We start from the raw sequence: 27,841 nt of genomic DNA on the forward strand, positions 1-27,841 counted from the left end.
CTCAAACACACTGTCCTGCAACCACTGAAACACACTGTCCTGCAACCACTGAAACACACTGTCCTGCAACCACTGAAACACACTGTCCTGCAACCACTGAAACACACTGTCCTGCAACCACTGAAACACACTGTCCTGCAACCACTGAAACACACTGTCCTGCAACCACTGAACACACAGCCCTGCAACCACTGAACACACAGCTCTGCAACCACTGAAACACACTGTCCTGCAACCACTGAACACACAGCCCTGCAACCACTGAACACACTGTCCTGCAACCACTGAACACACAGCCCTGCAACCACTGAACACACAGCCCTGCAACCACTGAACACACAGCCCTGCAACCACTGAAACACACTGTCCTGCAACCACTGAACACACAGCCCTGCAACCACTGAACACACAGCCCTGCAACCACTGAAACACACTGTCCTGCAACCACTGAACACACAGCCCTGCAACCACTGAACACACAGCCCTGCAACCACTGAAACACACTGTCCTGCAACCACTGAACACACACTGTCCTGCAACCACTGAACACACTGTCCTGCGCGGTATAACATCCTTATCTCATGTTCCGGAGAGCATTAGACTTTGCTTGTGACTTACGCAGCATTGAATGGTGTGTGCATTCATCAGGATCCCTTGACAATATGGTTAATTATCAGTCACTATAAACCCTGTGACATGTTACCAGCTGGAAGGAGCTGAGAGACAGTCTGGAACAGACTAGCGGCTGAGAGACAGTCTGGAACAGACCAGCAGCTGAGAGACAGTCTGGAACAGACCACCGGCTGAGAGACAGTCTGGAACAGACCACCGGCTGAGAGACAGTCTGGAACAGACCAGCGGCTGAGAGACAGTCTGGAACAGACCAGCAGCTGAGAGACAGTCTGGAACAGACCAGCAGCTGAGAGACAGTCTGGAACAGACCACCGGCTGAGAGACAGTCTGGAACAGACCACTGGCTGAGAGACAGTCTGGAACAGACCAGCGGCTGAGAGACAGTCTGGAACAGACCACCGGCTGAGAGACAGTCTGGAACAGACCACCGGCTGAGAGACAGTCTGGAACAGACCAGCGGCTGAAAGACAGTCTGGAACAGACCACCGGCTGAGAGACAGTCTGGAACAGACCACCGGCTGAGAGACAGTCTGGAACAGACCACCGGCTGAGAGACAGTCTGGAACAGACCAGCGGCTGAGAGACAGTCTGGAACAGACCAGCGGCTGAAAGACAGTCTGGAACAGACCACCGGCTGAGAGACAGTCTGGAACAGACCAGCGGCTGAAAGACAGTCTGGAACAGACCAGCAGCTGAGAGACAGTCTGGAACAGACCAGCAGCTGAGAGACAGTCTGGAACAGACCAGCAGCTGAGAGACAGTCTGGAACAGACCAGTGGCTGAGAGACAGTCTGGAACAGACCAGCGGCTGAGAGACAGTCTGGAACAGACCAGTGGCTGAGAGACAGTCTGGAACAGACCAGCAGCTGAGAGACAGTCTGGAACAGACCAGCAGCTGAGAGACAGTCTGGAACAGACCAGCAGCTGAGAGACAGTCTGGAACAGACCACCGGCTGAGAGACAGTCTGGAACAGACCAGCGGCTGAGAGACAGTCTGGAACAGACCAGCGGCTGAGAGACAGTCTGGAACAGACCACCGGCTGAGAGACAGTCTGGAACAGACCAGCGGCTGAGAGACAGTCTGGAACAGACCACCGGCTGAGAGACAGTCTGGAACAGACCAGCAGCTGAGAGACAGTCTGGAACAGACCAGCGGCTGAGAGACAGTCTGGAACAGACCAGTGGCTGAGAGACAGTCTGGAACAGACCAGCGGCTGAGAGACAGTCTGGAACAGACCAGCAGCTGAGAGACAGTCTGGAACAGACCACCGGCTGAAAGACAGTCTGGAACAGACCACCGGCTGAGAGACAGTCTGGAACAGACCAGCGGCTGAGAGACAGTCTGGAACAGACCACCGGCTGAGAGACAGTCTGGAACAGACCACCGGCTGAGAGACAGTCTGGAACAGACCAGCGGCTGAGAGACAGTCTGGAACAGACCACCGGCTGAGAGACAGTCTGGAACAGACCACCGGCTGAGAGACAGTCTGGAACAGACCACCGGCTGAGAGACAGTCTGGAACAGACCAGCGGCTGAGAGACAGTCTGGAACAGACCAGCAGCTGAGAGACAGTCTGGAACAGACCAGCAGCTGAGAGACAGTCTGGAACAGACCAGCAGCTGAGAGACAGTCTGGAACAGACCACTGGCTGAGAGACAGTCTGGAACAGACCAGCGGCTGAGAGACAGTCTGGAACAGACCACCGGCTGAGAGACAGTCTGGAACAGACCACTGGCTGAGAGACAGTCTGGAACAGACCAGCGGCTGAGAGACAGTCTGGAACAGACCACCGGCTGAGAGACAGTCTGGAACAGACCAGCAGCTGAGAGACAGTCTGGAACAGACCAGCAGCTGAGAGACAGTCTGGAACAGACCACCGGCTGAAAGACAGTCTGGAACAGACCACCGGCTGAGAGACAGTCTGGAACAGACCAGCGGCTGAGAGACAGTCTGGAACAGACCAGCGGCTGAGAGACAGTCTGGAACAGACCACCGGCTGAGAGACAGTCTGGAACAGACCAGCAGCTGAGAGACAGTCTGGAACAGACCACCGGCTGAAAGACAGTCTGGAACAGACCACCGGCTGAGAGACAGTCTGGAACAGACCAGCGGCTGAGAGACAGTCTGGAACAGACCACCGGCTGAGAGACAGTCTGGAACAGACCAGCAGCTGAGAGACAGTCTGGAACAGACCACCGGCTGAGAGACAGTCTGGAACAGACCAGCAGCTGAGAGACAGTCTGGAACAGACCAGCGGCTGAGAGACAGTCTGGAACAGACCAGCGGCTGAGAGACAGTCTGGAACAGACCACCGGCTGAGAGACAGTCTGGAACAGACCACCGGCTGAGAGACAGTCTGGAACAGACCACCGGCTGAGAGACAGTCTGGAACAGACCACCGGCTGAAAGACAGTCTGGAACAGACCAGCGGCTGAGAGACAGTCTGGAACAGACCAGCAGCTGAGAGACAGTCTGGAACAGACCACTGGCTGAGAGACAGTCTGGAACAGACCAGCAGCTGAGAGACAGTCTGGAACAGACCACCGGCTGAAAGACAGTCTGGAACAGACCACCGGCTGAGAGACAGTCTGGAACAGACCACCGGCTGAAAGGAGCTGAGAGTCTCAGTACTCAGTACATTACAGATACTCGGTGTAGGACAGGTACTCAGTGTAGTACAGGTATTCAGTACACTACAGGTACTCGGTACACTACAGGTACAGTAGTCCTAGTACAGGTCCTGTGTATTTGGACTGAGGAGGTTCACATTCTGCTGTAACCTACACTTCTAAATAAAATACCAGGCAGTGACAGTCTTTGATCAGTGACCTCTCATCTTCCAGCTTACGGCTGAATTTAGACTATACCAAATGTGACCCCTGGCTAGAAGGTCAGGCAATTTTAGACGAGTAGCATAGCTTTATATCAGTATACATTTACAACACAGAGGCCTGGCTTGGAGGCAGGAGGTAGGAGGCAGGAGGTAGGAGATAGGATGTAAGAGGTAGGAGGTAGGAGGCAGGGTGTTGATTGGATAAGGCAGATACTGTACCTGGTAAACAGGTGATGTGGAATAATTTGACCAGATTATTCAAGGAGGCGGAAACAGAGTCTTTGATTAAGGATAGAGTTTACTGACAGAATGACATGTTGCAACATGGAGAGACCTATAGGTTACAGCAATAGCCCTGTAGCCTAGATCTCTGTAGAATGACAGGCTAACAAAGTATTCATACAGGAGAGTAGACTAAACTAAGTGGAGCATTGATGTACATAATATGAATTATATATATATATATGATGTACAAAGAGATATGGATAATGTAGAGATAGATATGATTGGGAATGACATGATATATGAGTGAAAGCTATGTGTCTATGTATGTGTAGACTAGTAGATACTATGAAAAGGCTGTTTGTGCATATGTGTGTACAAGTTGAAGGCTATGTGTGTGATTGTACATATGTGTACATATGAGAGAGAGAGAGAGAGAGAGAGAGAGAGAGAGAGAGAGAGAGAGAGAGAGAGAGAGAGAGAGAGAGAGAGAGAGAGAGAGAGAGAGAGATAGATAGTGATAGTGTGTTTGTGCATGTGTGTGTGTGTGTGTGTTAGAAAGAGAGAAGTGTGTTGGTAAATTTCCCAGTCAACAGGGAAAGGTGTTTACCGTTCTGGCCAGGAAACCAAGTGTGTTTGTTCCCTGATTAGGTGCCTTAGCAGGGCATCTCTGGCATGAGAAACGGAGCCTGATAGAAACTAAACGAGGCTCCTGAGGTTGAACCCATGTGACAATGTAGACGATAATGTGACGTGAATAATAATAATTAATAATAATAATAATAATTTAGGACCTGCTCCGAGGTCACCATTTGGCACACATGCGAACCATGCATACAATGCGTATCTGCGATTAACCCATCCCGTCGTCCTTCCCCCCCAAGGGCAGCCGGGAGCAGACAGGCGCCACGTGAGCCGCGCCAGGGGACCAATCCAAGTGCTCCTGTCCGTCTTCGTCAAGGACGCCACAGCGTTAGCGATCTGTTGTTGTGCATGTTTTTCCATTGGGTTTATCTTATCGGGGGGGGAAACCCTTGCGAGCACGGGGAGAACATGCAAACTCCACACAGAAAGGCCTGGGAGATACCCCACCTGGGTAACTGGCATCATGGAAACCTGGTCCCCAAGCGGGATTCGAACCCTGGACCTTCTTGCTGTGAGGCGACAGTGTTAACCACTACACCACCGTGCCGCATTCCATACCGGGTAAAACATAAAAAGTAGAGCTGTCCTCTGCTAAATCTTAAAAAATGTTGGTCAACTGATCAAGTCGTAGGATTTGTCGACTAATTGAGTAGTTTGATTTCATCAACAAACCTGTAAAATGTTAGTTTTCCCAGATGGAATTTGTGTTCATTGTGCTGCTTTTATAAAGCCTCAAATGACGGCTTACAATATTTCAAGAAAGCAAAGTGTTTCGTTTGTCTAAGATTTAAAAAGGTTTAAACTTTACAGCACTGACAAAGTTGAACAAAGTGCTGTACAAGTCCCACAACATAAAAAAATTAAATTTATAATTTTTTTTCTTGAAGCTTCGAGTTAAAATCGAATCTCGGCCCCGAAGCTTCGAATTCCAAAAAAAAATCCGAAGGTCAGCCCTAGAGAGGTGCTGATAATCTTTCAAGAAATATCTCATTCAGCATGGAAAAAGCAAAACAACTAATGGGGCGACAGTGGCTCAGGAAGTAGAGCGGTCATGTGGTAATCGGAAGGTTCCCAGGTTGGTTTCCAGCTCCTCCCGGCAGCGTGTCGGAGTGTCCCTTGAGCAAGACACTTAACCCCCTAACTGCTCCCGGTGAGCAGTGTGAATGAGTGAATGTGAGGCATACGTTGTAAAGCGATTCGGATAAAAGCCTTTCTATAAAATGCAGTCCATTTACCATTTAATGGGCTAACCTGATGACTGAATGGACTAACTGGCTTATTAGGATGCATGCAGAGGCAGTATCCTCTATAGGTGTTGCACTCATTGTGAGCCACGCTGACCCTGTTATCTTTCACATCATACAGGAATCACAATGCCAACACGCCAGAGAAAATGACTCGTTTACAGGGTTAGGGTCGTTCCACTATGGCGATTCAACGACATATGGATGCGGGCGACAGACGGTGTCAGCTGCTACTGTCAACATCATCTTCAGACCCCAGGGTCAGCTGTAATCTGAATCAATGAAATTAAAGCAAGCACCCCACCCCCCCCCCCCCCCCCCCACCCTACCCCCCAGCATACCGTAGGTAGGCCCCTAGGCCGGCGTCAGCAGTCACATGGTCAGAATGTGACAAAGATAACATTCACACAGCGGATCTGCAGCTGCTATCTTTTGCCACCAAAATGACTTATTGAGGGACAGGGTGCTCATTGGAGAGACCAGGACGAGGACTGTATTGACACTGTGTAGACACAGCCCCGACGTTCTAACCTAGAATAATAATAAGAGGACGGGTCACAGCCCCAACGTTCTAAACTAGAATAATAAGAGGATGAGTCACAGCCCCGACGTTCTAACCTAGAATAATCATAAGAGGACGGGTCACAGCCCCGACGTTCTAACCTAGATTAATCATAAGAGGATGGGTCACAGCCCCGACGTTCTAACCTAGATTAATAATAAGAGGACGGGTCACAGCCCCAACGTTCTAAACTAGAATAATAAGAAGAGGATGACTCACAGCCCCGACGTTCTAACCTAGAATAATAATAAGAGGACGGGTCACAGCCCCAACGTTCTAAACTAGAATAATAAGAAGAGGATGAGTCACAGCCCCAACGTTCTAAACTAGAATAATAATAAGAGGATGAGTCACAGTCCCAACGTTCTAAACTAGAATAATAAGAAGAGGATGAGTCACAGCCCCAACGTTCTAAACTAGAATAAGAAGAAGAGGATGAGTCACAGCCCCGACGTTCTAAACTACAATAATAATAATAAGAGGATGAGTCACAGTCCCAACGTTCTAAACTAGAATAATAATAAGAGGACGGGTCACAGCCCCAACGTTCTAAACTAGAATAATAAGAAGAGGATGAGTCACAGCCCCGACGTTCTAACCTAGAATAATAATAAGAGGACGGGTCACAGCCCCAATGTTCTAAACTAGAATAATAAGAAGAGGATGAGTCACAGCCCCGACGTTCTAACCTAGAATAATAATAAGAGGACGGGTCACAGCCCCGATGTTCTAAACTAGAATAATAAGAAGAGGATGAGTCACAGCCCCAACGTTCTAAACTAGAATAATAATAAGAGGATGAGTCACAGTCCCAACGTTCTAAACTAGAATAATAAGAAGAGGATGAGTCACAGCCCCGACGTTCTAACCTAGAATAATAATAAGAGGATGAGTCACAGTCCCAACGTTCTAAACTAGAATAATAAGAAGAGGATGAGTCACAGCCCCAACGTTCTAAACTAGAATAATAAGAAGAGGATGAGTCACAGCCCCAACGTTCTAAACTAGAATAATAAGAAGAGGATGAGTCACAGCCCCAATGTTCTAAACTAGAATAATAAGAAGAGGATGAGTCACAGCCCCGACGTTCTAAACTACAATAATAATAATAAGAGGATGAGTCACACTCACAGCCCCAACGTTCTAAACTAGAATAATAATAGGAGGATGGGTCACATCCTCAACTTTCTAAACTAGAATAATAGTAAGAGGATGAGTCACAGCCCCAACATTCTAAACTAGAATAACAAGAAGAGGATGGGTCACAGCCCCAATGTTCACTTTACTATACTTTGCTTTTATGATTGTTTTGAGTGCTTTTATGATTGGTTTGTGGAATTAATCGTGTCATTTTGGTAATAAATGTCAGAGCATAACCTAACCCAATATCAGGAAAGTTGACTTTTTAGGAAGTTAGGAAATACTTTCTAGATGCGCATTATTATGTACATAAGCCCCTACATGACATAGTTAGCAGACTATTGTGGATTTGTTTTTCCAGTGGCTTCAAAATATTTTGTATCATGTCAAATCAAACTACAAATATCAGTGATGTAGAATCATGTAGGAATACAATTCCTAATATGACTACATTTCCCAATTACCAGCAACATATGTTCTAACGACAGACAGAAGCAGCTCGCATGAAACACAGCGACCATACAGAGGTTCCACAGGGCTGTTGCTTTCATGTTGGTGCAAGTATGGCTAAAGGAATTCAAATGATGCGATGCTTTGAAGTCCATTACCACAGAGACCACCACCATTACCAGAATTCTCAAATCCTCCCCCCCTTCCGCTCTTAAAGAGACAATCTGTAATCCAAACATAAACACATGGGTAGCCCTGTCACCAAAAGAAAAAGACATGTTTTCATTCTCTAGTTGATTGACTGAGCTGTTCATACAAGACCTAACACTAGACAACAGGTATATATGACTGGGCTGTTCATAACACAAGACGACTATTTAATATTTAATTGTATTCGCTGTATTTTAGGGTTTGTACAAAGTTTGCTCACATTGGAGTGAAACAGATCTGTAAAATTTACACAAAGCTTCTTTTCCATCTGAATACATTCTGGATACGGGGCGTTAGCAGCCTGGATTAGGAAGACACGCCTACTGAGAAGGACGGGCCTGTAGGCCGTGTCCATCAGGGGGACAGAGAGGCCTGTAGGCCGTGTCCATCAGGGGGACAGAGAGGCCTGTAGGCCGTGTCCATCAGGGGGACAGAGAGGCCTGTAGGCCGTGTCCATCAGGGGGACAGAGAGGCCTGTAGGCCGTGTCCATCAGGGGGACAGAGAGGCCTGTAGGCCGTGTCCATCAGGGGGACAGAGAGGCCTGTAGGCCGTGTCCATCAGGGGGACAGAGAGGCCTGTAGGCCGTGTCCATCAGGGGGACAGAGAGGCCTGTAGGCCGTGTCCATCAGGGGGACAGAGAGGCCTGTAGGCCGTGTCCATCAGGGGGACAGAGAGGCACCGTGTCCATCAGGGGGACAGAGAGGCACCGTGTCCATCAGGGGGACAGAGAGGCACCGTGTCCATCAGGGGGACAGAGAGGCACCGTGTCCATCAGGGGGACAGAGAGGCCTGTAGGCCGTGTCCATCAGGGGGACAGAGAGGCACTGTGTCCATCAGGGGGACAGAGAGGCACTGTGTCCATCAGGGGGACAGAGAGGCACCGTGTCCATCAGGAGGACAGAGAGGCACCGTGTCCATCAGGGGGACAGATGTGTCCGTGCGTGCATATGTACATATACCTGATATGTCTTTACTCTTATTACTTGTATTATTGCACAAATGTCGCATTCTCATCCTATTGGATTCTTATTATTGTATTATTGTATTATGCACAATCGTTGCGGGCACATTTCACTGTATACTTGTATGCCTTGACAAATAAAACTCTTGACTTGACTAATTTAACATAAACACATGACAGAGCGGCCTGCGCTCCCTGAGAAGAAGAAGATGGAGATTATTCGGCGAAGTGCCCCTTTAAAAAATGGACCACTGACCACGCAAGCCCTTAGCATCCGTTTAGCGTTTCGTTAGGAAGCGTGTAGAGTTTCACCCTGCTTGACATCGGTTTAACCACCACATGGCGACAGTGACGTCCTCCGGGAGCATTGAGCGGATCGGACCGGTCCTCTCTGATTAGGGCTGTTGGACGGACGGAGGACAGACAGACCGGTCCTCTCTGATTAGGGCTGTTGGACGGACGGAGGACAGACAGACCGGTCCTCTCTGATTAGGGCTGTTGGACGGACAGAGGACAGACAGACCGGTCCTCTCTGATTAGGGCTGTTGGACGGACGGAGGACAGACAGACCGGTCCTCTCTGATTAGGGCTGTTGGACGGACGGAGGACAGACAGACCGGTCCTCTCTGATTAGGGCTGTTGGACGGACGGAGGACAGACAGACCGGTCCTCTCTGATTAGGGCTGTTGGACGGACGGAGGACAGACAGACCGGTCCTCTCTGATTAGGGCTGTTGGACGGACGGAGGACAGACAGACCGGTCCTCTCTGATTAGGGCTGTTGGACGGACGGAGGACAGACAGACTGGCTCGTAAGACGACGCTGTTGGTGATCTTCTTCCTACTGACAATGTGTCCCCGCGCTAAGTCCTAAATCAATCGCTAATTGAACGCTCCGACAACAATCCATACTGGTTCTCAGCCGAAGTGACCACCTCCAAACTATATCATCACCCCGGGGTCGTGTTTCCCACTCGTAGCGCCGCCGGTGTGCACGGGTCCTACAGAATGTGCTGCGATAGAATAGAATAGAATAGAAGTACTTTATTTATCCCAAGGGAAATTGGGCACTACAGATCACTAACAGTAAACAGTAAGCATTTAGGTAGTCAAAAACAAAAGTCACGAATAAGAATAAGAATAAAGAATCAAATACGGTCCGGGATATACATTCTAAAATATACAGCCAAAATATACAGAAATATACAGTAAGATGTACAGTATAAGTGTAAAATTGTTAGTGTCGATGTAAAAGTGAAGATTATGCCAGATTGTACTGTCACCCTGTGCTCTGTGATGCAGTGAGGTACAGTGATGCGTTATAAAGTCTGATGGCTGTCGGAATGAAGGACTTCCTGTGTTGCATCTTGGGAGTCTTAGGGTGGGATCCACAAAGGGTTTGCGCGGCTTTTTCCGACGCAAAGCCGGTGCATATCGCTCTGAAACTCTGTTTGGTATATCCACAGGAGGACACGCAACGGGTGAAATTAGGTGGCAACTGTGTTCTGTCAGCATTGTGTCCGGTGCAATTGGCACGTATTTAAATGAACATAAACATGTCCCCTTTTTATGCAAATGAAAGGGGACATTTGCTCCACCAGCAAGTTCATACAGTTTGTTCAAACAAGTGAACGTCCTCCGAGCTCCTCCGAGCTCTCTCTCTCTCCTTCTCGGTGCAGACTGCTCCGCGAGCCAACTGCGCTGGAGCAGATCAGGGAAAAACTTCACACATAATGGGCGTGTCTGCGACTCTGCACTGGTATCTCATCCGCGCAATGTCCTTAGTGGATAGCTCGCAGAGACAGAGCAGATACCGCGCGCAAACCACCCCGCACAGTTAAGGGTGCAATTTCCACCACGCAATCCATTCTTAGTGGATCCCGCCCTTAGTCTAACACTGAACGTGCTCCTTATATCTGCCAAGTCCGTGTGTATTGGGTGGGAGGGGTTGTCCATGATGGCGTGGAGCTTAGCAAGGCTCCTCCTCTCTGACACCACCGCCAGAGAGTCCAGCAATGTACCTCTCATTTTAAAATGTTAATAACACGTGTGTCTTTGCTCTAACACAAGCTCTGTCCTCATGTCTCGGGCTCTGAAGCTTCAGTAGTATTTATCAGTGAATAATCGAAGCTTCACTATGTGGTCGACAAGTTTTCTGAACCTTCTCATGACTAAAGAAGAAGAACTGGTTTTCAAAACAAACGTTAGATTGTTATTTCTATAAGCGATTTTTTATGCGGATGTAGAAAACATGTATGGGTCACCCTATTTAACACATTCAGGAGTTTTCTACATGGTTCTGATGACAGCTTTCTACCAACCTTTATTATTATTACTACCTGTATTAATGTTTTATTACCTGTATTAATGTATTATTACCTGTATTGGTGTATTAATACCTGTATTCATGTATTAATACCTGTATTAATGTATTCATGTATTAACACTTTCAGCGCCACGCCTGGTTTTCCATTTTACCGCTTGAATGCCACCATCGGCGCCAATGTTAACGTTAATATCGCCTAATCTATGTTTTAAATTATGGCTATGTGTCTAATCTGCCCATCGCATTATCAAAGACTATTTTCCAGTCAGTGCTGTGAAGACAGATTGTTTTTTTATCGCGTCGTTGCCGTTTCAGAGCAGTTAGAAAAGCCCTCGTTTTGATATAAAAAACAGCTCATTCTGGAGCATTCTATGAAAATCGTCTTTTAGTGGAATATTCCACAACGTTGATATTCGTCGGCCTTTTTATGAATCGTTTTCAAATAAACGCTAGATGATCAATATTATACGTGCACGCACGCACATTACGGCCGCGCGCGGATAATCGCCTCGTTGATTTCCTCTCAGACTTTTACAGTGAAACCGAAAGAAGACATTTCACAAAACAGCTTATAACTTCATCAAACTTACTCTGATTATCCTACCACTGATAACATAGAGTCCTTACCTGACATCAGATGGTATCCAACTGGTATATTCCAATTCCTGATCACCATTCGAAAAAATCGATACGTGTATGGATCCAACGCGATACAGTAGAACTCCATGATCCGCGGGGATCTGAGGCTCCAGAATGAACTCTAGTAACCCCGGCTGGATCAGTGAACTGGAAAATGTGGAGTACCGGATTTTTTCCCCCATTCATTTTCATTGAGTCCATTCCAAAATCACTTATGTCATCTGGGAGACGACAGGGGGCGCTTTTTTCCACAGTGATCGTCGGCGCCCCTCGGCTATACTCGGGTAGGCTCGGGTGATGCAATAATTTTTCAGATCGCAAATTTTTTTTTTTTTTTTTTATCCGAGAAATCTCGTGAGTGGCTAGCAACCACCTATAAAAAAACACGAGAAATCTCGTGAGTGGCACTGAAAGAGTTAATACCTGTATTATTTCTCATATCAGGCCAGATATTTTCCCTTGAATATTAAGTGATACCAAAACATTTAAAAATATATATATTGGCTTGTTTATCATCATTTGTGGAATAAAGACATTGTAACCAAGACACTGACTTTATACAGGGAGCATTCATTCATAGATGGTACATGAACTGTGTGATCTAGTGATCTAAGCCCAGGGCTCCATTAAGGGATCAGAAGGTACCCTGCCTCCATATCCACTGGTATTTATTCATTTATTTATTTCTATGTAGTTTAAATAAAGAACTAACTTCTCCCCATTCTGCAAGAAAAATGTCAGAGTAGAAAAATAAACAAGATCAAATCAGAAAGGAATGAGGGGCCTGTAACTAACGCTCACTTTCCCCAGCGTTAGTGGGAATGTTGTGATTGATTCCCAGTCTGAAGTGATATTGATCAGAATTACAGCTGTTACATTGTTCACTCAACGCCCGTTATGGGTTTTCTAGGGACAAAACAAACTTTTATTCAGTTTAACTCAGTTGGTGCTTTTGTTCTCCGAACAGGAAAACCAACACCCAACGCTATTGTGTGTGTATTTTTACTTTAAAAATAGCAGCGGTGACGTGAAAATGTACTATAAATAGTTAATAAGGTTGAAGAGCCATCATCACTAGAACAATAACTTGGTAATTTGGACTTGAGATGTTAGTTAAAGTCACATAATGCAAAGAAGAGGCAGAGATACAAATAGGTCTATGTATTCCCTCCCTGTAGGGACGGGTGATATGTGGACAAAATGTCATATATTCTTCTAGTAACGTTAATAATAATAATAATAATAATAATAATAATAATAATAATAATAATAATAATAATAATATAATAATAATAATAATAATAATAATAATAATAATAATAATAATAATAATAATAATAATAATGTGATTTATACAGTGCCTTTCTATAACTCAATGTCGCTTAACACTAAGGGGCAGGTGGTAGTGAGACAAACAACAGACAAATAACAGAAAGAGAAGAGAAGAGAGGAAGGGAGGGGAGAGGAGGAGAGGAGAAGAGAGAAGAGGAGAAGAGATGAGAGGAGATGAGATGAGAGAAGAGAGGAGAGGAGAGGAGAGGAGAGGAGAGGAGAGGAGAGGAGAGGAGAGGAGAGGAGAGGAGAGGAGAGGAGAGGAGAGGAGAGGAGAGGAGAGGAGAGGAGAGGAGAGGAGGGGAGGGGGGGGGGGAGGGGAGGGGAGGGGAGGGGAAGAGAAGAGAAGAGGGGAGAAGAGAAGAGAAGAGAAGAGAAGGTTTTGGGGTGGGATTAGAATGCTGTGAGGGACTCTGAGTCTCTAATGTCTTGGGGGAGAGAGTTCCAGAGCCTGGGAGCTGTCATGAAGAAGAGATCTGTCTCTAAAGCTGTCTTGAAGAAGAGATCTGTCTCTAAAGCTGTCCTGAAGAAGTTCTGTCTCTAAAGCTGTCCTGAAGAAGTTCTGTCTCTAAAGCTGTCATGAAGAAGAGATCTGTCTCTAAAGCTGTCATGAAGAAGAGATCTGTCTCTAAAGCTGTCATGAAGAAGAGATCTGTCTCTAAAGCTGTCCTGAAGAAGAGATCTGTCTCTAAAGCTGTCATGAAGAAGAGATCTGTCTCTAAAGCTGTCCTGAAGAAGAGATCTGTCTCTAAAGCTGTCCTGAAGAAGAGATCTGTCTCTAAAGCTGTCCTGAAGAAGAGATCTGTCTCTAAAGCTGTCATGAAGAAGAGATCTGTCTCTAAAGCTGTCATGAAGAAGAGATCTGTCTCTAAAGCTGTCATGAAGAAGAGATCTGTCTCTAAAGCTGTCATGAAGAAGAGATCTGTCTCTAAAGCTGTCCTGAAGAAGAGATCTGTCTCTAAAGCTGTCATGAAGAAGAGATCTGTCTCTAAAGCTGTCATGAAGAAGTTCTGTCTCTAAAGCTGTCCTGAAGAAGAGATCTGTCTCTAAAGCTGTCATGAAAAAGAGATCTGTCTCTAAAGCTGTCATGAAAAAGAGATCTGTCTCTAAAGCTGTCATGAAGAAGAGATCTGTCTCTAAAGCTGTCCTGGAGAAGAGATCTGTCTCTAAAGCTGTCATGAAGAAGAGATCTGTCTCTAAAGCTGTCCTGAAGAAGAGATCTGTCTCTAAAGCTGTCCTGAAGAAGAGATCTGTCTCTAAAGCTGTCATGAAGAAGAGATCTGTCTCTAAAGCTGTCCTGAAGAAGAGATCTGTCTCTAAAGCTGTCCTGAAGAAGAGATCTGTCTCTAAAGCTGTCATGAAGAAGAGATCTGTCTCTAAAGCTGTCCTGAAGAAGAGATCTGTCTCTAAAGCTGTCATGAAGAAGAGATCTGTCTCTAAAGCTGTCCTGAAGAAGAGATCTGTCTCTAAAGCTGTTCTGAAGAAGAGATCTGTCTCTAAAGCTGTCCTGGAGAAGAGATCTGTCTCTAAAGCTGTCCTGAAGAAGTTCTGTCTCTAAAGCTGTCCTGAAGAAGAGATCTGTCTCTAAAGCTGTCATGAAGAAGAGATCTGTCTCTAAAGCTGTCATGAAGAAGAGATCTGTCTCTAAAGCTGTCATGAAGAAGAGATCTGTCTCTAAAGCTGTCCTGAAGAAGAGATCTGTCTCTAAAGCTGTCCTGAAGAAGAGATCTGTCTCTAAAGCTGTCCTGAAGAAGAGATCTGTCTCTAAAGCTGTCATAAAGAAGTTCTGTCTCTAAAGCTGCAAAGGTTGGACCTGGGGTGGAGGGACGGGAGGCTGAGGTTGTAGTATTTGGTCAGAGGTGTTTTTATGTGGAGTTGGTCAGTGTAACATTATAGTATTTGGTGGGAGGTGTTTGCATGTGGAGTTGGTCAGTGTAACATTATAGTATTGGGTCGGAGGTGTTCAGTGTAGGAGATCATTTTTTACTTTACTGCCCAGAAGCTTGAAGAGCTTGGTTGTGACTCAAGGTGTACTGTGTGCTGGCTTCCAGGATAGTACATGTGTCTGTTGTACTGTGTGCTGGCTTCCAGGATAGTACATGTGTCTGTTGTACTGTGTGCTGGCTTCCAGGATAGTACATGTGTCTGTTGTACTGTGTGCTGGCTTCCAGGATAGTACATGTGTCTGTTGTACTGTGTACTGCATGTGTCTGTCGTACTGTGTATTGTATATGTCTCTGTTGTACTGTGTATTGTATATGTCTCTGTTGTACTGTGTATTGTATATGTCTCTGTTGTACTGTGTATTGTATACCGTAATTCCTCTAATAGTAACCGGTATTCAATTAAAAACCGGGTCTCTATTAATGACCGGGTGCGCTGTTGAGCTAAGCAATTATAAGCCGGCCTCCTAATACAAGCCGGGTTTCATGTATATTAGAGGAATTACGGTATTTCCCTCAACGGATTTACCATAGGCAATATATTTTGTTATTGTTGTTATATGCTGGCCTGGCTGTGCAGTAAATACCATATAATGGTATGTGTTAATGTTTACCAAGAGAGTAAGCCTACCTCAGAATTGTATAAAACGAAGTTATTATTATTATACCAGTATTGTGATTGCACTATTTTACTTTATTTAATTTTTTTTGACCACCTGTAATTGCACTGTTTACTACCGTATTTCATACAGTACTTGGTTTCAATAAATGAACCCAGTACATTTTACTGGGTTCATACTGACACAAAATGTTGATTTATTCATTACGATCCGTTTGAAAATTAGAAATATAGGCCTCTCTCTTATACATGCCTCCTCCTAATACAAGCCTGGTATCCGCTACAGTTGAAACAAATACAAGCCGGGGTTACTATTAGAGGAATTACGGTATTTCTCTGTTGTACTGTGTATTGTATATTTCTCTGTTGTACTGTGTATTGTATATGTCTCTGTTGTACTGTGTATTGTATATGTCTCTGTTGTACTGTGTATTGTATATTTCTCTGTTGTACTGTGTATTGTATATTTCTCTGTTGTACTGTGTATTGTATATGTCTCTGTTGTACTGTGTATTCTATATTTGTCTGTCATATTGTGTATTGTATATGTCTCTGTTGTACTGTGTATTGTATATGTCTCTGTTGTACTGTGTATTGTATATTTCTCTGTTGTACTGTGTACTGTATATGTCTCTGTTGTACTGTGTATTGTATGTCTCTGTTGAACAACTGGAAGTTGTCGATACGTCCCTTTGTCAATGAGACCAGTTTGTATTAAAATAAATGCACTGCATCAAAGACAGAAGTTATGACCAGTGTCTGGGAGGAAAAAACAAAACGTGACAAAACTAAACAAAAAGAAAAAAAAGAAAAACTAAAAACGCCTCAGATAAAACAGATTTAGCCCCGAGTCTCCCAGTCTGTAAAAGAACACTGACTGGACCCCAAAATAACAAAAACATGTCACGCAGGTCTCTCAAAATAGTCCCGTCATTGTGTCCAATGGCAGTGGCTTTTATTCTCTCGCGGGTGGCTAACTTCCTCATATTATGCAAGGCCCCCTGAACACAGATCTATTTCCTCAATAAAAGTGGCGGTCAGCCCCCCCCCCCTCCCAGCACCAGCTAAATCCTCACTGTGGGAAAACAGTGGCCCAATAAAACACAAACTGTGGCTTTTTATTCCACCATGTTGCCCCTGAGCTCAAGCCTTCCCCTTTCTATTCCCTTCTTGCAATAACCTGTGTGTAATTATAAAACACATGAGATGTGTTGCTGTAACAGCCTTGTTGTGTCGCTGTGGCATCAAACACCACATCCCCCTGGAAAGACCTATCTACTGGAGAGACCTATCTACTGGAGAGACCTATATACTGTAGAGACTAGGGGTGTAACGGTACACAAAAACCACGGTACGGTACGTACCTCGGTTTTGAAGTCGAGGTTCGGTACGGGTTTTCGGTACAGTGGGGGAAAGTTTGGCATGTTCCACTCAGGGGTGATGTAGTGTGCAGTAACTAATTGTACTTGTAGGGCTGTCAACGAATATTCTATATTGAAATTAATAATCGACTTTATATTATCGATTATTATTATATTAGATTGTGAAAAAAACAGCCCCTGGTGGGCGGTCGTTAGTGGTTAACATACCGTTGTATTCGTTCGGTACACTACACAGCCGTTCGGTACGGTACACACTGAAACGATTCGGTTCGGTACGGATACGTGTACCTTTACACACCTAGTAGAGACCTATCTACTGTAGAGACCTATCTACTGGAGAGACATATCTACTGTAGAGACATATCTACTGTAGAGACATATCTACTGTAGAGACCTATCTACTGGAGAGACATATCTACTGTAGATACATATATACTGTAGATACTAGGGGTGGGACGATACATCGATCCAGATCGATACATCGATGTAATTATCAACAATCGAATCGGATCGATGCGATGTAATAAGATCGATTCATATCGATACTCTTATTTTGAAAATCCTGTGGCGAGTCTCATATCCGCCCAAGAACAACAGCAGTAGCTCCGTGTGTGTAGACGTTACAGCATAGCATTCTCCCTTTCTGTGTGTGTGTGCGCGCGCGTCTTTGGAAAGACCAGATGAGGTCAGAGGAGTTTGATGTTTAAATGTTATTTAAACATAAACAATATAATACATAATAAATGTAGGCCTATACATGATCATGCAACATCAACAAATTGTTGTAGGAACGGTTTGGGAGAGGGAGGTTGTGAGTTTTGAGTTCCAAAAAATGTAGCTTAAAGTTTAAAGCTCAATATATAAAAACGTGGCACTTTACAGTGAACAGGAGGTCTATTTGTATTAAAAACAATAGATTGATTTTCCTTTAAATGTCTGGAAGAGCTCAAAAATACAAATGTCAAATGATATTTTCATTACCTTTTTTTTGTTGATCTAAATGTTACTGATTGTGTTAAATGGGCATATGATATCATCTCATATCGATTGCAGGCACCTGAATCTAATCGTATCGTATTGTATCGTGAGAGACTTTGTGATATCGGCAAATATCGTATCGTTGTCCAAAGAATCGATATCGTATCGTATCATGATGAAACTGGTGATTCCCACCCCTAGTAGATACCTATCTACTGGAGAGACATATCTACTGTAGAGACCTATCTACTGTAGAGACCTATCTACTGTAGATACATATCTACTGTAGAGACATATATACCGTAGATACATATCTACTGTAGAGACATATATACTGTAGAGATCTATCTACTGTAGAGACCTATCTACTGTAGATACATATATACTGTAGAGATCTATCTACTGTAGAGACCTATCTACTGTAGATACATATATACCGTAGATACAATACTGTAGAGACATACTCTAGAGGCCTATCTAATGTAGAGATACATATCTACTGTAGAGAAATACTGTAGAGGCCATACTGTAAAGCTTTTCTAAAGCATTTCTGCTTTACTATAGAGGACAGTGAGTGACAGGAAGTCGGGGGCGGGGAGAAGGGGAGTGACACCCAACAAAGGTGTCAGGGAAGTGGAGGCGTTGGTGTAATTAGGAGGAATGGTCCCACTCACCTCGCTTCTGCATGAAACTGAAGAGGTCGTCCAGGAACTCTTTCCTCTTCTCGCTGTCGTCCAGTTCGTACAACTGCAGAACAGAAGGGAGGACAATGTCTTCAGTGATCATTTGTCTTTGTGTCATAAACGAGCAGCGTTTTGAATAACAATACAGAACAAAGCTTCCATGGAGGGTGGAGGGGAGGTGGGGCGGAGGTGTCTTTAGAACCAACACGGTCTCTCATCAGAAAACATAAATAAAGAATTTTAATCAACCACAGGAAAAAAGGTACCTAAGGTACATTATGTTATAGCCATAAGTAATATATTTACATATTGTATCGGCAAAAGTCCAAAACAAACGCAGCAAACCAGGAGTTGAACCAACAATCATTGCAGTCGCGGGCGAGTGCTCTCGCTAACTGATTATAGCTAGTGCTCTCACCACTATCTAACTATGATTATAGTTAGAGTTAAGGTTAGCTTTAACATTCGCTTAGCGGCTATGGTTAAGACGTAAAGTTAGGCTTAAGGTTAGTTTGAACATAACGGTTATAGTTATTATGACAGGAAGTTATGCTTAAGGTTCGGGTTCGATCCCCAGCAGGGGAATTTAAATGGTTTTCTGAAAATGTTTGTCATAATGTACTTATTTGTAACACGTGTTACATTTCCGATACTATACATAAATACATTACTCATGGGCCATGGCTATAACATAACATACATTATGTACCTTTTTTTCTTCCTGCGGTCGATTAGTACTATATTTATATATTTAAGCAAGATCGGGGTTGTTAGAATCACTGGAACAATAGTTTATAATCACAACACACAGAGACCATCTACACCACAGAGGTGCTGCGCCTGCAAGACAATCGGTAACCTTGGTGGTCTCTGTGGAGCAGGAAGAGGGACAAACACACACAGTGCCACCCTGGTCTGTGGAGCAGGAAGAGGGACAAACACACACAGTGCCACCCTGGCAGCGCAAACAATATCAGGAACATGCGATTCATCTGTGAGGGAATAGCTTTCTCACAGGGAGCCACACAGAGGTAGAGCGGTAAACACAATACCTGCATATAACAACTCTGCATGATAACATGTACAATAATGCTATATCTATATCTGTACATATCCCTTACTTACTCTTACTAGTTACTATATCTATATCAGTACATATCCCTTACCTACTCTTACTAGTTACTATATCTATATCTGTACATATCCCTTACCTACTCTTACTAGTTACTATATCTATATCTGTACATATCCCTTACCTACTCTTACTAGTTACTATATCTATATCTGTACATATCCCTTACCTACTCTTACTAGTTACTATATCTATATCTGTACATATCCCTTACCTACTCTTACTAGTTACTATATCTATATCTGTACATATCCCTTACTTACTCTTACTAGTTACTATATCTATACATATCCCTTACTTACTCTTACTAGTTACTATATCTATATCAGTACATATCCCTTACCTACTCTTACTAGTTACTATCTATATCTGTACATATCCCTTACCTATAGGGTGACCACCTTATATTGGGCCATTTGTCCCGCGTCCCGCAACAACAAAACAATGTCCTGCAATTCAAAGATAAAAAAAAAAAAAAAAAAAATTATTTTTTATTTTTTATCTTTCAAAGATTATTATTTAAAAAATGTTTTAAATGTTGTTAATTGAATGCCTCGTTCCAATACCCTCTTATATTTAAAATAAAAAAAATCGGGCGACGTCACAAACCAATGCATTGCGCAGCCGAGCAATAGTATCCATCTGCAGGACCACAGCACTGACAGATTCAGGACCGCGACACTTTGCGGACCCACACTCTCCAGACCCTCGCTCCCATTGGCTGATTTGGGTCACGTGACCGAAATCAGCCAATGGGAGCGAGGGTCTGGACTGGAGAGTGTGGGTCCGCAAAGTGTCACGGTCCTGAGAGTGTCGATGCTGTGGTCCTGCAGCAGGATGCATCTCCAGCCGAGGCTGCTGAGCAGCTCACTCGAGTCGCGCTGCCTGTCACCTGTCCGAGCCGGTGTTCTGCGAAATTCTACTACTCTGCTGAGAACTGCTGCCGTAGCGCGAATCGCCTATATGTTTGGACAGCTGGGTGACGTCACCCTATAGTTCACTCCGAATTCCAACAGGTGTACCGACATTTTATCATCTACAAATACATTCGGCTGCAAAGCCAATTACATGCAAATATTTACATGCATATACAGTTCAAAAGGTGCAATGAAAAACATATGTTTAAGATATTGTTTAAGATATATCAACAACAAGACTCAACAAGACGTTCGTCAGCAAGGTGGCAGGATATTATTGTAGTGTGAACGATTGTGGGTCATGCGCATTTCGCAGAACACCGTTTCAGATGATCCCCATCCCCACCGCTTCACCATCACCCATGGAGGAGAGGGGGACGTCACATAGTTGTTCAGAGGAGCGCCTCTTCAGCAAGTCTGGCCCGACTATTATTGAGAACTGAATCAGAGGGTCGGTTTGTTATAATAACAGAATACACGGGGAGTATCGCCGGGACACTGTCCAGAGGGAGGGGGCAATATAGAATCCGGAGGCTAATATCCCCAAAACCGGAGGTGAGTTTAATAAGATTAATAACAAAATGAGCTATATAATATAGCCTACCGTCTGCGTCGAATATGATATATAGGCATTTAAATAATAAATACATTTATTTAATTTTAATTAGCAATAAATTTTTTTTTTTTTTTTTTTTGCCCCACCCCCCACCCACCCCCCCCCCCCCCCCCCCCCCACGTGTCCCGCACTGTCCCGCAAGAGCAGTGCTGCTGTCCTGCGACTGAACCATTTTGACCTGGTCACCCTACTTACCTACTCTTACTAGTTACTACTATATCTATATCTGTACATATCCCTTACCTACTCTTACTAGTTACTATATCTATATCTGTACATATCCCTTACCTACTCTTACTAGTTACGTTGCTGGCCAGTATGACTTACTATCATAGTGTCTTTATACCTGTATCACTGTATATATCTATAGGCTACTACTCAGTAGTCAGTAGTACTCATTTATATATTTTATACCCAGTTTAATCACCTGTACATTACTATTGCACTTTACTGTTACATTTTCACTCTGGTTGGATGCCAAACTTCTTTTAGTTGTACTGTACTTGTGCTGTATGATGACAATACATTTGAATCTAATCTAATCTAATCTGATCTATCTCACTTCCAAGATTGACTCTCTGACTCTCTGATTTAGCCATCTGCCAACCGCCTCACTAATCGGTAGGAATCTGGTGCATTTGATCTCTAAATTTAATCATTTAAATACATCATTGAATTAAGTAATTGTCTCAATTAAAGATGCAAGACATCTTCTCTTCTTCAAACCGTTTTATTTGTTTATTTGATTGGTTTGTTGATATATAATTCTGAATAAGTTATTATTACTGTGTATATATATATATATATATATATATATATATATATATTATATATATATATATATATATATATATATATATATATAGTAAGTAATATATTTACATAAAATATAATAATATTATATTTATAATAATGTATATAATAATAATTATAATTATAATGTATAATGTAATTATAATAAGAATGAATAATTAATCATATATATTTCTAATATTAATAGTATAAAATATATACATATATTATGAATGAGCGTTGCAACAAGACGTCTGCGTGGTCTATCTCAGTGCTCCTCCTTATCGGCAGGTCCATTACGCTCCGCGGCCTGTATTCACCAGCGGCTTTGGGAGTCAAAGAGGCTTTTAAAGAGTCTCCGCGCAGCGCGGCACCAGCCGATGGAAACATGTTAGTGCCGACGTTCACTTTCAATAAGAGCCGGAGACACGATGTTAACAGGCCAGCCGATCAATACAGGAAGACAGAGGGATGTGACCTTTGGAGCCAGCGGGGCCCCGAGGACGAGGCCCCTGAGATAATAACTGATCATTCAGGAGTGTAGTAGCTGTCACCAATATTAAAGCACCGGCGCAGGGCTCAGCGCTCGGGAGAGAGCGGCGGGGGGCACGTGGGGTGGAGGGGCGGGGGGGTCAGGGGAGGAGAGGGCGCAGGGGGGGGGGGGGGGGGGGGGGGGGTGAGTGCCTCATGGCGGGAGGTCTGTCGGGGGGGAATATCGAAAGGTAAAAGGAAGAGCGGGAGACGGCAAAAATGTTAAGTGCTCGAACTCGTGGAAGACGACAATACGGGGATTGATTGAGAGAGACGGGGACCCACACACACACGCACGCACGTACACACACACACACACACACACACACACACACGCACGCACACACACACATCTCAGGAGGTAGAGCAGTCGTCTGGTAATCCAGAGGTACCCGGTTCGATTCCCACTCCTCCTGGGTTGCGTGTCGAAGTGTCCTTGAGCAAGACACTTAACCCCTAACTGCTCCCGATGTGCAGGTTGGCTCCTTGCATGGTTGCCCCCCCCCCCCCCCCCCCCCCCCCATCGGTGTGTGAATGTGTGAGTGAACGGGTGAATGAGGAACTAATTGTAAAGCGCTTTGGATAAAAACGCTATATAAATGCAGCCATTTACCATTTACACACACGCTACATCCATGCAACATGTACATGCCGGGGGGGCGTGAATATTAAAGGCAACCAACTTGTGTTCAGCTTTTCGTTCAGCGTTTCTCTGATTGGCCACACGGCCACGTGACCGCCCTAGCACACGCCCTTATCCGCGCTGTGTGTTGTCAGTAACAGAGAGAGACGCGGCAGAGAGTGACCGCGGCCGCGCATGCGCATGAGGCTCCCCCAGGTGCTCTGAGAGGTGCTTGAGAGGTGCTCGTTGGTTAATGCCTCGTTGTGTTTGCGTTGTTGGTTAATGCCCGTTGTTGTTGGTTAATGCCATATCGCTATCGCCGCATCACTTAACGCCATAACTAACTGCCTAACTAACTAACTAACTATTTCGCGATGGACCCTGCCGCCAACGTGCAAGCTTTTGTGCCAGCACAGAGCAATTCGCATGTTTCATTGATTAACGCCATTACCTGCTGTGCTGCAAGCAGAGGTACAGTAAGGTACAGTAGGTGTAGGTTACATGTTTCATTGATTAACGCCATTACCTGCTGTGCTGTAGGCGCAAGCAGAGGTACAGTAAGGTACAGTAGGTGTAGGTTACATGTTTCATTGATTAACGCCATTACCTGCTGTGCTGTAGGCGCAAGCAGAGGTACAGTAAGGTACATAATTGTAAGTAGGTGAATTCTACACATCTGACAACGCCATCTGACAATATCATAATGATGTGTTTTCTATATTATATCCACAATCATTCATCTAAAAAATTGTATGGGCGTAAATACATGTTAAGATATTCAAAATCATCACAGCAGTATAGTTTGTTTATACTTCAGAAGTGATGTACAGTGACGCGTGAATCTGGTATTTTGCGCCATCTGACAATATCATAATTATGTGTTTTCTATATTATATCCACAATCATTCATCTAAAAAATTGTATGGGCGTAAATACATGTTAAGATATTCAAAATCGTCACAGCAGTATAGTTTGTTTATACTTCAGAAGTGATGTACAGTGACGCGTGAATCTGGTAGTTGGTTGTTAAAAACGCGAAACATAATAACGTTACGCTTTCTAGTTCAGTCAGCTAGTTTGTTTATACTTCAGAAGTGATGTACAGTGACGAGTGAATCTGCCTCAACATTATGCTCCGCGCATTTCATAATCAGTCAGCGTTAAAAACGCGAAACATAATAACCTAGTTTGTTTATACTTCAAAAGTGATGTACAGTGACGCGTGAATCTGCCTCAACATTATGCTCCGCGCATTTCATAATCAGTCAGCAGCCTGCGTCCTCCACTGCTGCCGCTTGCTCCTTGGATTTCATTTGGGACGTGGGACGGCTGCCGCTTGCCTGCCGCGTGGGGGCGGGGGGTTGCGGCCAATCAGAGAAAAGCTGAACACAAGTTGGTTGCCTTTAATATTCACGCTGCCGGGGGTGTTTGTAATTTACTTGAAGTATTCTGAAGGGCCTTTGTACTTTTACTTTAATTATAATAATTCTTTATTTATTTTACTGCATTTAACTATAACATGTACAAGTTCGCTTTAATAAACGGTTTTGCATACAAGCTGGGCGGTTACTTGGTAAGAATGATATCTAAGGTGCATCTGTCCCGTTATGTACTGCATCCGTCCCGCTGTGGGGGTTACATGAGAGCTGTGTGGGACATTTAGGTTTTCTCAACGTTGTCGAATGTCCTCATCTGAGAATAACTGATTTTCAAAGTGAACGTTGGATTATTATTTCTATAAACTGTTTCATATGCTGCTGTAGGCACTAGGGCTGTTTGATTATGGCAAAAATCCTAATCACAATAATTTTGATTGGTATTAAAATCACGATTATTAAATACGATTACTTGATTTGAGAACATCGTATTTTGACGGCGACTTTCTTCTCCACCAAAGACGAGACTTTTTGTCATCTTCTACAAGCTACCAAAGACATTTCAAAATGACTAGAGAAACATTCTGTGTCTCTCCTCCCTCTCAGCATGAGCTTGGGGGGGGGGGGGGGGGGGGTGAAGGAAAGGTGCGCTGCATTTACAACAGGAGACAGAATGAGAGCTACAAGGCATGCAGCACAATTTTATCTCGATCGTTTATCATGATCGTGGGAAGACAACATCATAATTGAATTTGAAACTGGATTAATTGTCCAGTCCTAATGTTGGCACATTCTTTACAGTTGAAAACAGGAAGGAAGCATTAGAATCATGATTTCTGCATGGAGCTGAGCCATATACTGTACATATCTGTGTTCTGTTTTGTTATACGATGGAGGTGACCAGGGTAGTTAATGGGATAAAGAGGAGCTGACCAGGGTAGTTAATGGGATAAAGAGGAGCTGACCAGGGTAGTTAATGGGATAAAGAGGAGCTGACCAGGGTAGTTAATGGGATAAAGAGGAGGTGACCAGGGTAGTTAATGGGTTAAAGAGGAGGTGACCAGGGTAGTTAAAGGGTTAAAGAGGAGGTGACCAGGACAGTTAATAGGTACTTTTGATACTTGAGTTAATTTAATAGAAAATAGTTAATGAGTACTTTGAGGGGAGGTCTAGGGGAGTACTATTATATAAGAGAATTTTAACTTTTACTTAAGTTAAGCACTTACTTCCTCCACTGGCACACGCACGCACGCGCACACACACACACACACACGCACCCACACGCACACATTTGAAATGTTTATTTATGTCCACATGAACAGAAGTACAAGGAGGCCTCATACAAAGGACATAAACAATGCGAGTGCAGTCAGAAAATTATGAAAGAACAGTCAGGTACAAGGTGCATGGACGGCAGAATCATGGGAAAAGGTAACAACGTCTCCTCCAAATTGAGCGGCTTCCTATAATTGCTGATACTGAGCAGTAACTGGCTAACTGCTTGGCCTTCCTTTTGGGGAGACCGGCTATTTGTAGGCCCCTCACAACCAACTTGTGCACATGCCCTAGGCTGCCAAAGATAAAAACTAGGAGTTTACATCTGTAGCCTAGCTGTGAGATGGTCTGCTGTAGCTGTTGGTATTTCAGCATTTTGGTTAGGAAGGCTTCTTCTAAGCTGTAGTCAAAAGTACAGCCAACCTCAAGAATGGACACCTCCCTAAGGTGTTCATTTACCACAAATACATCAGGGGTGTTAGCTGTAATATTACAGAACATGGAATCATCATTGCACAGGTTGAACATGCTTGGCTTCACAATAGAATGCTTAAACAGCGTGATGGAGGACCTAAAAATAAGAGAGATATCTTTCGCTATCAAATCTACTATTCTGTCATGCCTACTTATGTAGAGGCCCCTGTATACATGGCAACCATTTAAAATGTGGGGCATGGTTTCAGCTATTTGGTTATTGTCATGATGAATACAGTGAGGAGCATGACTGCCTGGAAACCAGATGGAGAGATTCAGTTTAGATCAGGGGTCTCAAACTCAATTTACCTGGGGGCCGCTGGAGGTAGAGTCTGGGTGAGGCTGGGCCGCATCAAATATTATATATAAATATATGATTTCTTTTTTTTCGTGTTTTTTGCTAAATCAATTCTGCCTCTCTTTGTTAACTCTTTCAGTGCCACTCACGAGATTTCTCGTGTTTTTTTATAGGTGGTTGCTAGCCACTCACGAGATTTCTCGGATTTTTTTATTTTTTTTGCGATCTGAAAAATTATTGCATCACCCGAGCCTACCCGAGTATAGCCGAGCGGCGCCGACGATCACTGTGGAAAAAAGCGCCCCCTGTCGTCTCCCAGATGACATAAGTGATTTTGGAATGGACTCAATGAAAATGAATGGGGAAAAAAATCCGGTACTCCACATTTTCCAGTTCACTGATCCAGCCGGGGTTACCACAGTTCATTCTGGAGCCTCAGATCCCCGCGGATCATAGAGATCTACTGTGTCGCGTTGGATCCATACACTTATCGATTTTTTCGAATGGTGATCAGGAATTGGAATATACCAGTTGGATACCATCTGATGTCAGGTAAGGACTCTGTGTTATCAGTGGTAGGATAATCGGAGTAAGTTTGATGAAGTTATAAGCTGTTTTGTGAAATGTCTTCTTTCGGTTTCATTGTAAAAGTCCGAGAGGAAATCAACGGGGCGATTATCAGTGCGCGGCCGTAATGTGCGTGCGTGCACGTATAATATTGATCATCTAGCGTTTATTTGAAAACGATTCATAAAAAGGCAGACGAATATCAACGTTGTGGAATATTCCACTAAAAGACGATTTTCATAGAATGCTCCAGAATGAGCTGTTTTTTTATATCAAAACGGGGGCTTTTCTAACTGCTCTGAAACGGAAACGACGCGATAAAAAAAGAATCTGCCTTCACAGCACTGACTGGAAAATAGTATTTGATAATGCGATGGGCAGATTAGACACATAGCCATAATTTAAAACATAGATTAGGCGATATTAACGTTAACATTG

At 44.1% G+C, this 27,841-nt stretch overlaps 1 protein-coding gene across 2 annotated transcripts in view; it reads right to left on the reverse strand.

Moving 5' to 3' along the window:
- Positions 1–27,841, reverse strand: part of arid3c (AT rich interactive domain 3C (BRIGHT-like)) — a 211,705-nt gene that overhangs the window by 36,752 nt on the left and 147,112 nt on the right. For both annotated transcript variants that reach the window (XM_084308771.1, XM_084308770.1), the window contains one exon: positions 18,795–18,867. In XM_084308771.1, the coding sequence (XP_084164897.1) occupies positions 18,795–18,867 (73 nt within the window). The remainder of the gene's footprint in view (positions 1–18,794; positions 18,868–27,841) is intronic.

Source organism: Notolepis coatsorum, assembly GCF_963971535.1.
Source record: "Notolepis coatsorum genome assembly, chromosome: 2".
Classification (NCBI taxonomy): domain Eukaryota; kingdom Metazoa; phylum Chordata; class Actinopteri; order Aulopiformes; family Paralepididae; genus Notolepis; species Notolepis coatsorum.